At 39.5% G+C, this 15,564-nt stretch overlaps 1 protein-coding gene across 1 annotated transcript; it reads right to left on the bottom strand.

Moving 5' to 3' along the window:
* Positions 1-3,415: 3,415 nt before the first annotated feature.
* LOC143328110 (uncharacterized) lies at positions 3,416-15,074 on the bottom strand. Its single transcript, XM_076743053.1, has 8 exons — positions 15,041-15,074; positions 12,945-13,058; positions 4,871-4,930; positions 4,709-4,768; positions 4,549-4,620; positions 4,380-4,451; positions 3,651-3,737; positions 3,416-3,438 (listed from the first exon to the last, which is right to left on the bottom strand). The coding sequence occupies exons 1-8, from the start codon at positions 15,072-15,074 to the stop codon at positions 3,416-3,418; spliced, it is 522 nt and encodes a 173-aa protein (XP_076599168.1).
* Positions 15,075-15,564: the final 490 nt, after the last annotated feature.

The following is a 15,564-nucleotide window of genomic DNA, read 5'->3' as shown; positions in this document are numbered from 1 at the left end:
AAATACACACACGCAGCATCCTTTTTAAAGCACCAAGTGTGTGTGGGTTATGTAGATCAAATCAACCACGTTGGAGGCTGAACTCTGCAGAAAGATGTTGGTCTTTGCTGTTGCTTTGCTGTTGTTTCTCCCAGACACACAGCAGTTTTGTTTCAGTTTTGCCATTTGCCTGTTTTCTTAATATGAGTGAAGATGAACATTTTACTTTACTTGCCTGATCTATATTATGACACATCGGACAGTTGTGCGCCTCAGATCTACTCTGTCTCCTCCTCCTGGTGAGTTTGAGTTCCCAGAAAAATATAAAGGCAAAAACAAGACAGCAGTAGAGATAAAAGTACAAAACCACTGAAGAGTACTGAGGCAAATACAGTGAGTTTGTAGTGCAAGAACAGATAGCAGTCGATTGTACTTTACTCTTTTTATGAAGTGAGTTGTGCTTTGGTGGGGCAGAGGGGAGAGGGGCGAGCATGGGGAGAGAGTTCAGCATCATGACAGCACTGTGGATGAAGCTGTTTCTCCAGTTGGTGGAGCTCACATGTTGAGTTGAGTCGCTGTGTTCACTATGCGCAGAGTCTTTGGTTGGAGGCCGTGCTGCTACCATACCATACAGGGCAGGAAACTTGAAATGCATGTGCACTGCCAAGCATCTGAAGTCTCACCAGGGCAAGTGGGCCCTGTTTTTCAACTGTTTCACCTCACTCCTTCCTTCTCACCTGGTTCCAAGAATGCAAAACCAGATGCCTTTTCTCACCAGTTTCAGTCAGAGGTCAAGACTCCCTTCCCACTGCTTGCGTCACTGGAGCAGACACCTTGGGAGTCAATCGAAAGGTAAAGCACTCTAATTCAGGACACCCTGTAGTGGTTGTCTCGGTAAATGCTTTATGGTCTCAGTTCATATTTGGTCCTCCTGTGGGGACCTTCCGTCTGCCTGGCCTCAACTGCACTGTGACTCTCCTTCATCAAGGTTACTGGTGATCTTCTATGACGTAGGACACTATGTTCTCAACTCAAAGATTCTCCACCAGGCTTTTGGAGGACGCTGGCTGTTCCTTATTGGCCCTGGTCTCATATCTCGTCAGCTCTCCTCTGATTATGATCTGGTCATCCTCAGTGTTGCTGACCAGTTATCGAAGACTTCACGTTCTATTCCTCTGCCTAAGTGGTCCACTGCTAAAGATACTTGCTGAACTTATACTCCAGTGTTTGACAAGGTACCTCAATTCACCTTTCGTTTTGCTGTCTCCTGGGTGCCACTGTCAGTCTCTCTTCTGGATTTCACCAAGTCCAACAGACAGACAAAACATATGAACGCATGTGGAGATGGAAACGACGCTTTGGTACATTTCCTCCTAAAACCCTGCCTCCTGCTCCAAATAGTTTCAGTGGGTCAAATATGCACATAACATCCTTTCCAAGTCATCCTCCGGTCTATCTCGCTTCCAGTGCTCAGATGGCTGCCAACCACCTCTTTCTCCATACACACACGAGCTTCACTAAAAGTTATTTCTTGAAAACGTCTCATTTTTGTATTGAAGTTCATGATCTGCTCCAGTAAACATGCATTCATTAACTATGTTAGTCCTGAACATTTCACCATTTGGCATCTATATATTATGATGCACAAGTTGTGTGTTCTTCTTCACTTCAGTAAAATGTCCCTTTGGCTGAATTGATGGTTTTAATCGATTAAATTAAATTAATTACATTTTATCTTAAAACCACTGTTTCCTTGCATACAGCAGCGCTTGACTTTTTCTCTTTTGTGGCTTCCCATCTCTGTCATTGTGTGATAAATCCTTCGTTTCAGTTGGTTGTCCATGTGTTTTTTGTGTATATGAGTTGTATAAATTTGTGTAAATGGAAGGGACATGCGTGAATCACTCCTCTTATGTAAAGCTCTTTGGTACAAACATGTTTCAACATAAACCTGAAGTTCAACTTTTTAGATTAATGAGACTTTAAAAGTTGTGTACAATAGTTTTATTATTCATTGCAACACATGACACAGGTTATCTTTTGACCTAACTTCTCTTTCTATCAATTCAACGAGGTTCAGTTAAACTCTGACTTCAGTCTAATGTCTGCTCTCTGAGAAAATGATGGAAATGATAGAAACAACCTGAACATAAGAAAGCAGAGTGAAAAAGATGCAATGCTTGTGTTTCAAATTGACGTTGGAGTGCTGAACACTGTATCTCTGTGGACTGATGTAGCTGCACCCTCTGAGGTGCTGCTGATGTCACTCTGTGAAAACAAACATACATGACTCAACTCCCCTCATTTTCATGAATGTACCTATATCATGTTGCACCTGCTCAAATTTTACCAAATATAAAGCATTTTGGCAGAACTGGCACCACCAAGTGGTGAATCAGCCTGTGTAAGATCCTTATGCTACATCCAGGAAGAGGAAAGCAGCTCACCGTTGTTGCATTCATAGGTGACGGTACTGTAGGTTTCATCATAATCCACCTGCAGATTATTTCATAAAATGACAGAGGGAGGGGAGAGTGAGAGCAGATTCTCTGACACAGAATCATCGCTGCATGAAGGAAAACCTTTTAGTAGAAGCAGGAGGTTTGACATCACCACTCTTTTACTGTTGACACTTACTGTGTATTTCCTTCCATCTACAACAGAAGCAGAAGTGGAACTTAACACACTGTACGAGACAATGTAAATGAAACACTGATGTGGAAATTACACTGAAATGAACGTCATACCTTTTGATTTACCAATGATGTTTGTGTCTAATCTAAAGAAACTAAAAGAGGAAAAGTAGAAAAACAGGTATTTGTAATGAGTGTGTCTTCATTATGGAAGAAAACAAAAGCACAATGCACACTTTCAAATGAGTACACTGCATTATTCTCCCCATGATGTGAGAAAAGTGTGAATCTCAGGTTCTGCTGGGAAAACATGAGATGGAGGCTCTCTGACCTGACAGTTGTCACTATTACTCTGCTGATTCACTCATGTCAACAACTATTTTCTGCTGCATCTTGCTCCAGCACCCCATCCTCCTCCTTCTCATGCTTTTTATTGAAGTTTTATCACTTTGTTGGCTTAACGAGGATCTGTTGGGATGAATGTCTACGGCCATCTCTGAATTCTCTTTGCTATAATTTAGAGAAACTCTTAAAATGTGCCAGAGCTGTTATTGTTCCCAGCAGAATTATCGACGCTGCTTCAAGTTTTTGAAACGTCTCTCACAGAATCCTTTCACCAAGTGTTCACGTGCCCTTGAGCAAAGCACTTAATCTACAAGTTCAGAGGCAGTGAGAAGAGGACTGTGTTCTCCTGCACCGCTTCCACAATGAATGTCTGAAACTATGTATAGACATGATGGACAAGAAGATATGTAAGTGGTACTCACTCAAGCCAACTAATGATATTTGAGGAAGAAGATTTTTTACCTCTTGGAGCCACATTTTTCTAGAAAAAGAAAAAAAAGTCACAATAATCCAGTGATTATTGATATCAGGAAGCTTCAAAAATCCATTACTAAACACTGATAATGTCTAATGTAAACTGCCTTTAACTAAAAACATGTAAAGTCATGTGAAATATGTTTCCTGCAGCTGCAGCTGTGTTTTATATTGAACACTCAAACTGTCCAAGTTAAAGTTTTTTTTTTAATTTCTTACCAATCCTGCTTTGAGCAAAGAGAAGTGCCAATCCCACAAACAGGACACCCACAGTCACAGCTGCTCCGATCATCGATATCATCTCCTCTGCATCAAGAGAAGAGGTCATTAACATTAACGTGTCTAACGAGTAAAAACCTGAGAAACAGGAATGTTGATTAACAGGATGAGAGCAAAACCTACAGGCTTATCATGAGGGTGGTGCCAGAGGAAAGAAGAACTGCTCGACATTATTTCTGTCATGCTGTTTTTAGTCATTTACTGTGTGCTGGATTTTATTTAATGGTGACGTCTATTACTATTACTATTACAGTGTTGTAATTTATTGATGACCCACGAGTTAATGATCTAACAATCACACACACAGATCATTTATTTACATTAGCAAAAACCCAAATGATGACAAGTGAAATGAAATCAATCTGTTGTCCACTGAAAAAAATAATAAATAGTATGTCAATTACACAAGTTTCTAAAGATTTGAATAATAGCAAAAAAGTACTGAATTAGGAAAAATTATGTCAATATTTTTATGTAATATTTCAAATTAACAATATTAATTAATAATATACAGTTTATGTGAAGAATGACATGCGTCTCACAAGGAACAAGCTTGCTTTGCTGTCTGGTCGAGCAGCAGGATTTAGTGAGAACGCAGTCAAAAACATTTAGAAACATTCTCAGCAAACTATTTTAACATGTTGATGCACTAATTTAAATGAGGTCTACCTGCTATTTCATCCCCAGATTCTGGACTCATAAGAGTTGTGTGAGCAGAGGTCAAACTACCTGCAGCAGCAACTGAAGACATAAAGACATTGATATGAAAAATGTCAAATATCCAAACATTTTCTAAAAAGTCAGAGAGAATCATTGAGAGCTTGAGTATTTATATCACCTGCTGGTTTCACTGATGTCAGGAAAGTAGAGGCAGAACTACCAGTGTCATGTGATGGACCACCAGTCTGACCTGCTGAATAAACAAAGTAGATTTTAAAACAGTCAATATGAAACATTCACGTTTTATGATTCACTCTTAATATCAGTGAGTTTGGTACCTGATGTGGTTTTCACATGAGTTACAGGAGTGGAAACAACAGGATTGCCTACAGTCGTCTCTGTTAATTTAAAAATAAATAAATAAACTCTTAAAATGATAAATGTATAAGTGATATGTGGTGATTTTGTGGATTGACTTTGAGATGTGTAGCATGTCCTACCTGTTGTTATAGCAAATGTCGGCGTTCTCGGGCTCACACATGTTTCTTTCTCCAAAATATCTACAATAAAAGAAGATGGATCTTTTTCATGTGTGTATAAATAAACCAATATTTATGCATTTAACTTAATTATTTCTACAACTACTTCAGCAGTTATTTTCACAAAACTAAAAACTATGGAACACAGACTGGAGGGTTTTTTAATTAGAATAGTGTGTGTGTGTGTGTGTGTGTGTGTGTGTGTGTGTGTGTGTGTGTGTGTGTGTGTAGATTTTAAATGACATTTAAATTACTCAGATTTGTGAGCATGTATTTGGCAATCAAACGTTTAAAATTCTGATGTCACAGTTAAACTTGACGGAGTTGATGTCTACGATGTGTGACGGTATGGAGGTGCAGTTCACTTAATTTACAAATCTATCAATTTAGATGGTGTTTTTTGTTGCTTTGTTTCTGTTGTTCTGTCAACACGTACTCTCAGAAAATCTGCATTATAAAAACAAAGCTTAAATTGTAGCACGTGTATTCATGTCTTCTGTCACTTACCAGTCAAGCTGTATCCATCGCTACGAGGAGACAAAGAGTTTGGTTCACGTCCCAAACTGTAATCACAGCTGGCATCCCTTTGTTCAACCAGACGTACACGATTCAGGAAATCATTGACTGTGAGGGTAAACTGGCAAAACCACTGTTTGGCTGAAGTTCTTTCCCTCCAGATAGTTGTAGTTACAACTGGATCACTTGCTTCTCCAAAGTACAGGTTACACCTCGTGTCATGATGAGCAGATCCAGGCAGAGAGCAAGTAAAGAGAACGTAGTCACCATGAAAATGCTGAACACTCATCTGTGGTTTTAGACCTGTGAAAAGATTAATGTAAAGTCATTAAATACAAAGCACTGTTCTGCTGTCAAGTACATTTTATTTAACATTTTCAAACAGTGCTCACATTCACAGCAATCCTACTGTTACACCTCAATCACATTTTTAACACTAACACACAAACACTATATGATAACATATGAAAGAATGAGAAAAGCAGTGTTCACTCACTGTGTATGATGATGGAGGATGTGTCACTGTGTAAAGAGGGAGAATTTAACTCTCCAAACTTTACAGTGTAAAAACACTTGACTTCTACCTCAGCAGGTAAACTTTGACTTGTCATCTTCAGCAGATCAGTTCCTGTCAGTGTCTGCAGACAAGAGGAATCTCCGACAGGTCCTCTGCCTACAGTGTAGAAATGACACTGAGACACAGAATCAGATGATGGAGTCTGACAGTTCAGTGTGACTGAGTCTGTCTCTGTGATCACCGCTGGATACACGGTCAGTTTAGGTGGAAGAGATGCTGAAAATTAAGCACATGTTGGATTAAATAACATATATTTTAATCTATTTAAACAACAATTTCCAATGATACATTTATAATGGCAGAGAAGAATCATTGAAAATCTTCAAGCACATCGTCTGACAGCCTGACCTCCATGTCGAGGACGACCGTGCTGTTTGAACTCATACTGTAGCAAATTACTGAAATATTCATAAAAGCAGTGTTCACTCACTGTATATGATGATGGAGGATGTGTCACTGTGTGGAGATGGAGAATTTAACTCTCCAAACTTTACAGTGTAAAAACATTTCACTTGAACCTCAGCAGGTGAACTCTGATGTGTCATCCACAGCAGATCAGTTCCTGTCAGTGTCTGCAGACAAGAGGAGCCTCTGGGAGTTTCTTCTCTTACAGTGTAGAAAAAACACTTAGACACAGAAACAGATGATGGAGTCTGACAGTTCAGTGTGACTGAGTCTGTCTCTGTGATCAACGCTGGATTCACAGTCAGTTTAGGTGGAAGAAGAGCTGAAAAGTCACAGATAAGCATGTTATATCACATGTTAAATATCCACATTAAGATCATAAACTTTCTATGGAGCAACTGTGATTTAACGTAAAGACAATGGAGTGAAAGTACTGAACAGCCAAACTATGTGTGAAAATTGTCAAATTATTTGCAGACTGGACTAAACTGTCCATTTAGTCACAACAGAAAATCCTGGTCATGACAGTGAATATTAAACTCAGTGACTGACCTCGTGCTTTCATCTCAGAAAAGGAATCTGTTGGAGAAAAAAATGTGTGAACAAGAGAAACAGATGAAATCAAAAACAGTAAACTTCAATTAAAGCTGTATTTCTCTCAACCAGACATAAAAGTGTTTTTAAAAAACATACTGATACAACACTGATACAATATAATGGACTGATATTACATACTAATCTGGACCCTGCAAATAAAATGTGCCTGTACTGTCACTGCCTGCATTTATAATGAAAGAAAGTGACCAGAGGTTTAACTTACACATGAGGACGACGAACAGCAGGTGTCCAGTCATGATGAAGCTGAATGATGTGAATGTCCAAGACGACACCTGTGTGTGTGTGTGTGTGTGTGTGTGTGTGCGTGTGTGTGTGTGTGTGTGTGTGTGTGTGTGTGTGTGTGTGTGAGACTTCATGGACTTTGACAGCCAGAAGTGTCATTTTGCAGAACTTGCTCTCAGGAAAACCACAGCAAGCATCAGAAGAGAATCAAACTGACAGACAGGCCACAGAAACACATCTAACGTGGGCACATGTGGTACTTTTTATTTAGATCAAACCATTTCCCACGTTTGTCTTGAACATTTGACCATTTTGTATCTACATATTGTGTTGCACAAGCTGTGTGTTCGTCCCTCTAGTTGATCTATTTTAATTAATTAAATTCAATCTAATTTATTTCATCTTAAAATACTGTTTCCTTGCATAAAGACGTGAATGACTTTGTCTCTTTTGTGGTTTCTCATTTTCATTGTATCATTATGTGATAAATCTTGTGTTGCACATGTGAATCGCTCCTCTTATGTAAAGCTCTTTGGTACAAACATGTTTTAACATAAACCTGAAGTTCAACTTTTGAGATTAATGAGACCTTTAAAAGTTGTGTACAATAGTTTTATTATTCATTGCAACACATGACACAGGTTATCTTTTGACCTAACTTCTCTTTCTATCAATTCAATGAGGTTCAGTTAAACTCTGACTTCAGTCTCATGTCTGCTCTCTGAGGAAATGATGGGAATGATAGAAACAATCTGAACATAAGACAGCAGAGTGAAAAAGATGCAATGCTTGTGTTTCAAATTGACGTTGGAGTGCTGAACACTGTATCTCTGTGGACTGATGTAGCTGCACCCTCTGAGGTGCTGCTGATGTCACTCTGTGAAAACAAACATACATGACTCAACTCCCCTCATTTTCATGAATGCACCTGTAATATCATGTTACACCTACACTTTTAAGCATTTTAGCAGAACTGGCACCACCAAGTGGTGAATCAGCCTGTGTAAGATCCTTATGCTACATCCAGGAAGAGGAAAGCAGCTCACCGTTGTTGCATTCATAGGTGACGGTACTGTAGGTTTCATCATAATCCACCTGCAGATTATTTCATAAAATGACAGAGGGAGGGGAGAGTGAGAGCAGATTCTCTGACACAGAATCATCGCTGCATGAAGGAAAACCTTTTAGTAGAAGCAGGAGGTTTGACATCACCACTCTTTTACTGTTGACACTTACTGTGTATTTCCTTCCATCTACAACAGAAGCAGAAGTGGAACTTAACACACTGTACGAGACAATGTAAATGAAACACTGATGTAGAAATTACACTCAAATGAGCGTCATACCTATTGATTTACCGATGATGTTTGTGTTTGATCTAAAGAAAGTAAAAGAGGAAAAGTAGAAAAACAGTATTATTCTCCCCAAATTTCTCTAAATGATGTGAGAAAAGTGTGAATCTCAGGTTCTGCTGGGAAAACATGAGATGGACGCTCTCTGACCTGACAGTTGTCACTATTACTCTGCTGATTCACTCATGTCAACAACTATTTTCTGCTGCATCTTGCTCCAGCACCCCATCCTCCTCCTTCTCATTCTTTTTACTGAAGTTTTATCACTTTGTTGACTTAATGAGGATCTGTTGGGATAAATGTCTACGGCCATCTCTGAATTCTCTTTGCTATAATTTAGTGAACTCTTAAAATGTGCCAGAGCTGTTATTGTTCCCAGCAGAATTATCGACGCTGCTTCAAGTTTTTGAAACGTCTCTCACAGAATCTTATTGCCAAGTGTTCACGTGCCCTTGAGCAAAGCACTTAATCTACAAGCTTCGAGGCAGTGAGAAGAGGACTGTGTTCTCCTGCACCGCTTCCACAATGAATGTCTGAAACTACACTGAACAAAAATATAAATGCAACACTTTTGTTATTGCTCCCATTTTTCATGAGCTGAACTCAAAGATCTAAAACATTTTCTACATACAACAAAATACATTTCTCTCTAATATTGTTCACAAATCTGTCTAAATCTGTGTTAGTGAGCATTTCTCCTTTGCCGAGATAATCCATCCCACCTCACACGTGTACCATATCAAGATGCTGATTAGACACCATGAATATTGCACAGATGTGCCTTAGGCTGGCCACAGTAAAAGGCCACTCTGAAATGTGCAGTTTTGCTTTATTGGGGGGGTCTGGGGGGATCAGAAAACCAGTCAGTATCTGGTGTGACCACCATTTGCCTCTGGCGGTGCAACACATCTCCTTCACATAGAGTTGATCAGGTTGTTGATTGTGACCTGTGGAATGTTTGTCCACTCCTCTTCAATGGCTGTGTGAAATTGCTGGATATTGGCAGGAACTGGAACACGCTGTCGTATACGCAGATCCAGAGCATCCCAAACAGCTCAATGGGTGACATGTCCGGTGAGAATGCTGGCCATGCAAGAACCGGGATGTTTTCAGCTTCCAGGAATTGTGTACAGATCCTTACAACATGGGGCCGTGCAACATCATGCTGCAACATGAGGTGAAGGTCGTGGATTAATGGCCCAACAATGGGCCTCCGGATCTCATCATGGTATCTCTGCGCATTCAAAATGCCATCAATAAAATGCACCTGTGTTCGTTGTCCATAACATACGCCTGCCCATACCATAACCCCATCGCCACCATGGGCCACTTGATCCACAACATTGACATCAGCAAACCGCTCACCCACACGACACCACACACGCTGTCTGCCATCTGCCCTGAACAGTGAAAACCGGGATTCATCCGTGAAGAGAACACCTCTCCAACGTGCCAGACGCCATCGAATGTGAGCACTTGCCCACCCAAGTCAGTTATGACGACGAACTGCAGTCAGGTCAAGACCCCGATGAGGACGACGAGCATGCAGATGAGCTTCCCTGAGACAGTTTCTGACAGTTTGTGCAGAAATTCTTTGGTTATGCAAACCAATTGTTGAAGCAGCTGTCCGTGTAGCTGGTCTCAGACGATCTTGGAGGTGAACACGCTGGATGTGGAGGTCCTGGGCTAGTGTGATTACATGTGGTCTGCGGTTGTGAGGCCGGTTGGATGTACTGCCAAATTATCTGAAAAGCTTTTGGAGACCGCTTATGGTAGAAAAATGAACATTCAATTCATGGGCAACAGCTCTGGTGGACATTCCTACAGTCAGCATGCCAATTGCATGCTCCCTCAAAACCTGCTACATCTGTGGCATTGTGCTGTGTGATAAAACTGCACATTTCAGAGTGGCCTTTTATTGTGGCCATCCTAAGGCACACCTTTACAATATTCATGGTGTCTAATCAGCATCTTGATATGCCACACGTGTGAGGTGGGATGGATTATCTCGGCAAAGGAGAAGTGCTCACTAACACAGATTTAGACAGATTTGTGAACAATATTTGAGAGAAATCAGGGGGTTTTTTTTGCGTATATAGAAAATGTTTTAGATCTTTGAGTTCAGCTCATGAAAAATGGGAGCAAAAACAAAAGTGTTGCATTTATGTTTTTGTTCAGTGTATGTATAGATTTGATGGAAAAGAGGATATGTAAGTGGTACTCAACTAATGATATTTGAGGAATAAGATTTCTTACCTCTTGGAGCCACATTTTTCTAGAAAAAGGAAAAAGTCATAATAATCCAGTGATTATTGATGTCAGGAAGCTTTGAAAATCCATCATAAAACAATGATAATGTCTCATGTAAACTGCCTTTAACTAAAAACATGTAAGGTCATGTGAAATATGTTTCCTGCAGCTGCGGCTGTGTTTTATATTGAACACTCAAACTGTCCAGGTTAATGTTTTGGTTTGGTTTTTTTTTTTCATTTCTTACCAATCCTACTTTGAGTAAAGAGAAGTGTCAATCCCACAAACACGACACCCACAGTCACAGCTGCTGCGATCATTGATATCATCTCCTCTGGATTAATGCTGTTGGATTCTTTGAGAGATCCCTCAAAGAGCACAACCTTCTGCTCAGTCTCACTGTATAACCATTGGCTATAAATGGGCGAGTGCTTGACTAGTGTTTCGAACTCAAGCAGTATTTTTTTGGTACTTGTACCTTTTGAGCAGCTCTTTCACCCTTCGAAACTGAGTAATTATCACGATGTAATTGTTGTGAAAATGCAGCTGGTAGAGCTTACGTACATTTAACAATCAGAGGCAAACTGTTCAGTGGGCTTTAGATTTTTGTCATGAAATTCTACACTTCAGTATTGAGCAGTATGTGTGAAGACTCATACAAAAATAGATTTTGACTTTATCTAAAAAAAAGTTCTCACCAGCTCGTCTTTTCTTACAGAAAATTGCCGAAACCAGTAGGATGACGCCCACACTTATTCCACAACCAGACACTAGTATTACAAACTTCCATATCCTCGCTCCTGCTTTAAAATAACAGAAGTCATAAACAAGGGTCAGTTTCGCTTCTCATGGCATGAATGTGATGCATGTGATGTGCAGAAGAAGATGGAAAGCTGAGTAATATAAAGTTACTGAGAAAATTAGCTTGTGAACATAATTTAATCAGTGAATTCAAGTGAAAAGGAATTGTACTGTACACACCTGGAACTGTCTTCAGTGCAGTTGCTTTGTCTTTAGTGGCAGGCATACTAACACTCAAACCTCAAAAATGCATGACCACAAATGTTTTTAAAACATCAACAGCAAAGCATTTTAGCATTTTGACGCAATAATGAAAATCTTTGGCCTACCTGTTGTTTGATCGCCAGATTCTGGATTCACAGGTGTCGTATTTTTTGTTTCTTGAAGGCACAAAAACAGAGACATAAAACTATATATTGGCTTCTGCAGTACTAGCATTACAAATAATAAGAAGCACATTGTTGCCACATGTTGCTTCACAACTTTATTTAATTTGAACGATGTGGGCTAGCTTGTGATGAAAAACAAGATAAACTTCACATAGGCATAAGCAACTGTGTATCTATCAGAGTAACCAATCAGTAACTGTCATTTCAGGATGTACTTTGAGAATGTAGAGTCAGAATAATCACTTTTGATAAATATAGTGTTTCACATGTGAATCTCACATAGTGTATATATATACATATCAACATGAGAGTCGGTGTGAAACATGTAAAAACTGAATAATTATGTCACCTGATGCTGGTTTCACTGATGTTAGCAAAGTGGAGATAAAACTATCAGTGATACTTCAAAATACAGTCAGTGGTTTGTGATACTGTCCTGGATTTCTATTAAACTGTATATTATGTCCTACCTGTGCTCACAGGAAAGGTTACTGTCTGCATCTTGCATGACTCCTTTTCCACAATAGCTACAATGAAAGCAGATGGATTTGGATCTGTCAGTTTCATGAGTGAACGACTGTGTGGGACATCATGTGTGTGCAATCACTTCCACAAAACTAGAAACCTGAGAGAACAGACCCTTTATCATCACAGCAGTGACAAAGTGTATGTATAGATGTGTACGTTTTTATCAGTGTTTTGATTTCTAAATCATATAAAATTTTGTTGTGGACCCTGGTCCTCGTATGTGTGGCCATGCTGAGCCAATGATTTTGATTCTCGTATCAAACTGTCACAATTTAGTCGTTCTGAGTCGTTCTGTGGCGTCGGTCTGAATTTACACAGAATTTGCAAATCTATTTCAGTGCATGTGTTGAAGTGTAGCACGTGTTTTCATGTCTTACCAGTCAAGCTGTATTCATCACTACGAGGAGACAAAGAGTTGGGTTCAGGTCCCAAACTGTAATCGCAGCTGGCATCCCTTTGTCGAACGTAACATAGACGACTCAGGAAATCATCTATTGTGACAGTAAACTGGCAGAGCCACTGTTTGGTTTGTGTGGATTTTTTTGGTTTGACGGTGGTTGTTACAACTGGATCACTTGCTTCTCCAAAGTACAGGTTACATCTCGTATCATGATGAGCAGATCCAGGCAGAGAGCAAGTAAAGAAAACGTTGTCACCATGAAAATGCTCAACACTCATCTGTGGTTTTAGACCTATGAGAGGATGAATGAAAAGTCAATGAATACAATGTGTGAGTCTGCTATCAAGCACTTAATTTGAATCTGCATTTTCAAACATGCTGACATATACAGAAGTTCTACTGTGATGAAACACCACAGACGTCATGTTCAACAGTTAAAATAATTCTGTGTGCCATCTGATGTGAGTTTCTATACACTTCACAATAATGTAATGATGTGTAATCTAATCTATCACTGCTGAGAATAACAAATATTCTGACGCAAAAAAAATAATTCATCAAACTAACTCAAGAATATCTGTCTCATCTGTAACAACAGGCAGTAGTCTATTGGGAAATGAAGCTGTTCATCCAGTGTTTCTGTCGTTTTGGTTAGTAACAAATTCACAGCTTTATTAAATCACACCATGTTTCTTGTGCTGATACTGTATCAAGGCTCAATAATTTCAGTAGACACAGTCACTCACTGTGTACGGTGATGGAGGATGTGTCACTATGTGGAGATGGAGAATTTGTATCTCCAACCTTTACAGTGTAAAAACACATCACTTGAACCTCAGCAGGTGAACTCTGATGTGACATCTTCAGCAGATCAGTTCCTGTCAGTGTCTGCAGACAAGAGGAATCTCCAACAGGTCCTCCACTCACAGTGTAGAAAAAACACTGAGACGCAGAAACAGATGATGGAGTCTGACAGTTCAGTGTAACTGAGTCTGTCTCTGTGATCACCGCTGGATTCACTGTCAGTTTAGGTGGAAGAGATGCTGAAAAAGTACATTTTGGATTCAATAATTGAAAATTGCCTTTATTTCAAATGATCCTGATGATACATTTTTAACAGTAGCAGATGCCCTGAGGTGGATGTGTTTCTATTACATTATGAATTGACTAAATCTGATGCCCGTTCTAAATCTTCCAACACTTCCTCGGCAGACTCAAGCTCCATGTTAGAGCCACTTTCTTGTTTGTCATACTGCAGAAAGATATCCTCATATAACAGTAGTGCTCACTCACTTCGAATGATGATGGAGGACATGTCACTGTCTGGTGATGAAGATTCTGAAAGGTAAAAACACGTCACTTGAACCTCAGCAGGTGAACTCTGATGTGCCATCTTCAGCAGATCAGTTCCTGTCAGTGTCTGCTGACAAAAGAAGCTTTTGGCAGGTTCTCCTCTCACAATGCGGAAATAACACTGAGACACAGAAACAGATGATGGAGTCTGACAGTTCAGTGTGACTGAGTCTGTCTCTGTGATCACTGGTGGATTCACGGTCAGTTTAGGTGGAAGAAGAGCTGAAAAGTCACAGATAAGCATGTTATATCACATGTTAAATATCCACATTAAGATCATAAACTTTCTATGGAGCAACTCTGGTTTAACATAAAGACAATGGAGTAAAAGTACTGAACAGCCAAACTATGTGTGAAAATTGTCAAATTAATTGCAGACTGGACTAAACTGTCCATTTAGTCACAACAGAATATCCTGGTCATGACAGTGAATATTAAACTCAGTGACTGACCTCGAGCTTTCATCTCAGAAAAGGAATCTGTTGGAGAAAATAATGTGTGAACAAGAGAAACAGATGAAATCAAAAACAGTAAACTTCAATTAAAGCTGTATTTCTCTCAACCTGACATAAAAGTGTTTTTAAAAAACATACTGATGCAACACTGATACAATATAATGGACTGATATTACATACTAATCTGGACCCTGCAAATAAAATGTGCCTGTACTGTCACTGCCTGCATTTATAATGAAAGAAAGTGACCAGAGGTTTAACTTACACATGAGGACGACGAACAGCAGGTGTCCAGTCATGATGAAGCTGAATGATGTGAATGTCCAAGACGACACCTGTGTGTGTGTGTGTGACTACATGGACTTTGACAGCCAGAAGTGTTAATTTGCAGAGCTTGTTCTCAGGAAAACCACAGCAAGCATCAGAAGAGAATCAAACTGACAGACAGGCTGCAGAAACACATATAAAGACATGTGTACGTGTGGTACTTTATATTTGGATCAAACCATTTCCCATGTTTGCCTTGAACATTTGACTATTTTGTATCTACATATTGTGTTGCATAAGCTGTGTGTTCGTCCCTCTATTTGATCTATTTTAATTGATGAAATTGAATCTAATTTATTTTATCTTAAAATACTGTTTCCTTGCATAAAGACGTGAATGACTTTGTCTCTTTTGTGGTTTCTCATTTTCATTGTATCATTTTGTGATAAATCTTGTGTTGCACGTGTGAATCGCTCCTCTTATGTAAAGCTCTTTGGTTCATACATGTTTCAACATAAACCT

This window comes from Chaetodon auriga, chromosome 2 (genome assembly GCF_051107435.1).
Source record: "Chaetodon auriga isolate fChaAug3 chromosome 2, fChaAug3.hap1, whole genome shotgun sequence".
In the NCBI taxonomy this organism is placed as follows: Eukaryota; Metazoa; Chordata; class Actinopteri; order Chaetodontiformes; family Chaetodontidae; genus Chaetodon; species Chaetodon auriga.
This window is presented reverse-complemented; position numbering and strand designations above follow the sequence as displayed.

Coding starts and splice junctions, on each gene's coding strand:
- LOC143328110 (XM_076743053.1), bottom strand. CDS start 15,074: ATGACTGGACACCTGCTGTTCGTCGTCCTCATGT. Junction 13,059..15,040: donor GCTGTTCGTCGTCCTCATGT/GTAAGTTAAACC, acceptor CTGTCACAATAG/ATGATTTCCTGAGTCGTCTA. Junction 4,769..4,870: donor GACATTTGCTATAACAACAG/GTAGGACATGCT, acceptor TTAAATTAACAG/AGACGACTGTAGGCAATCCT.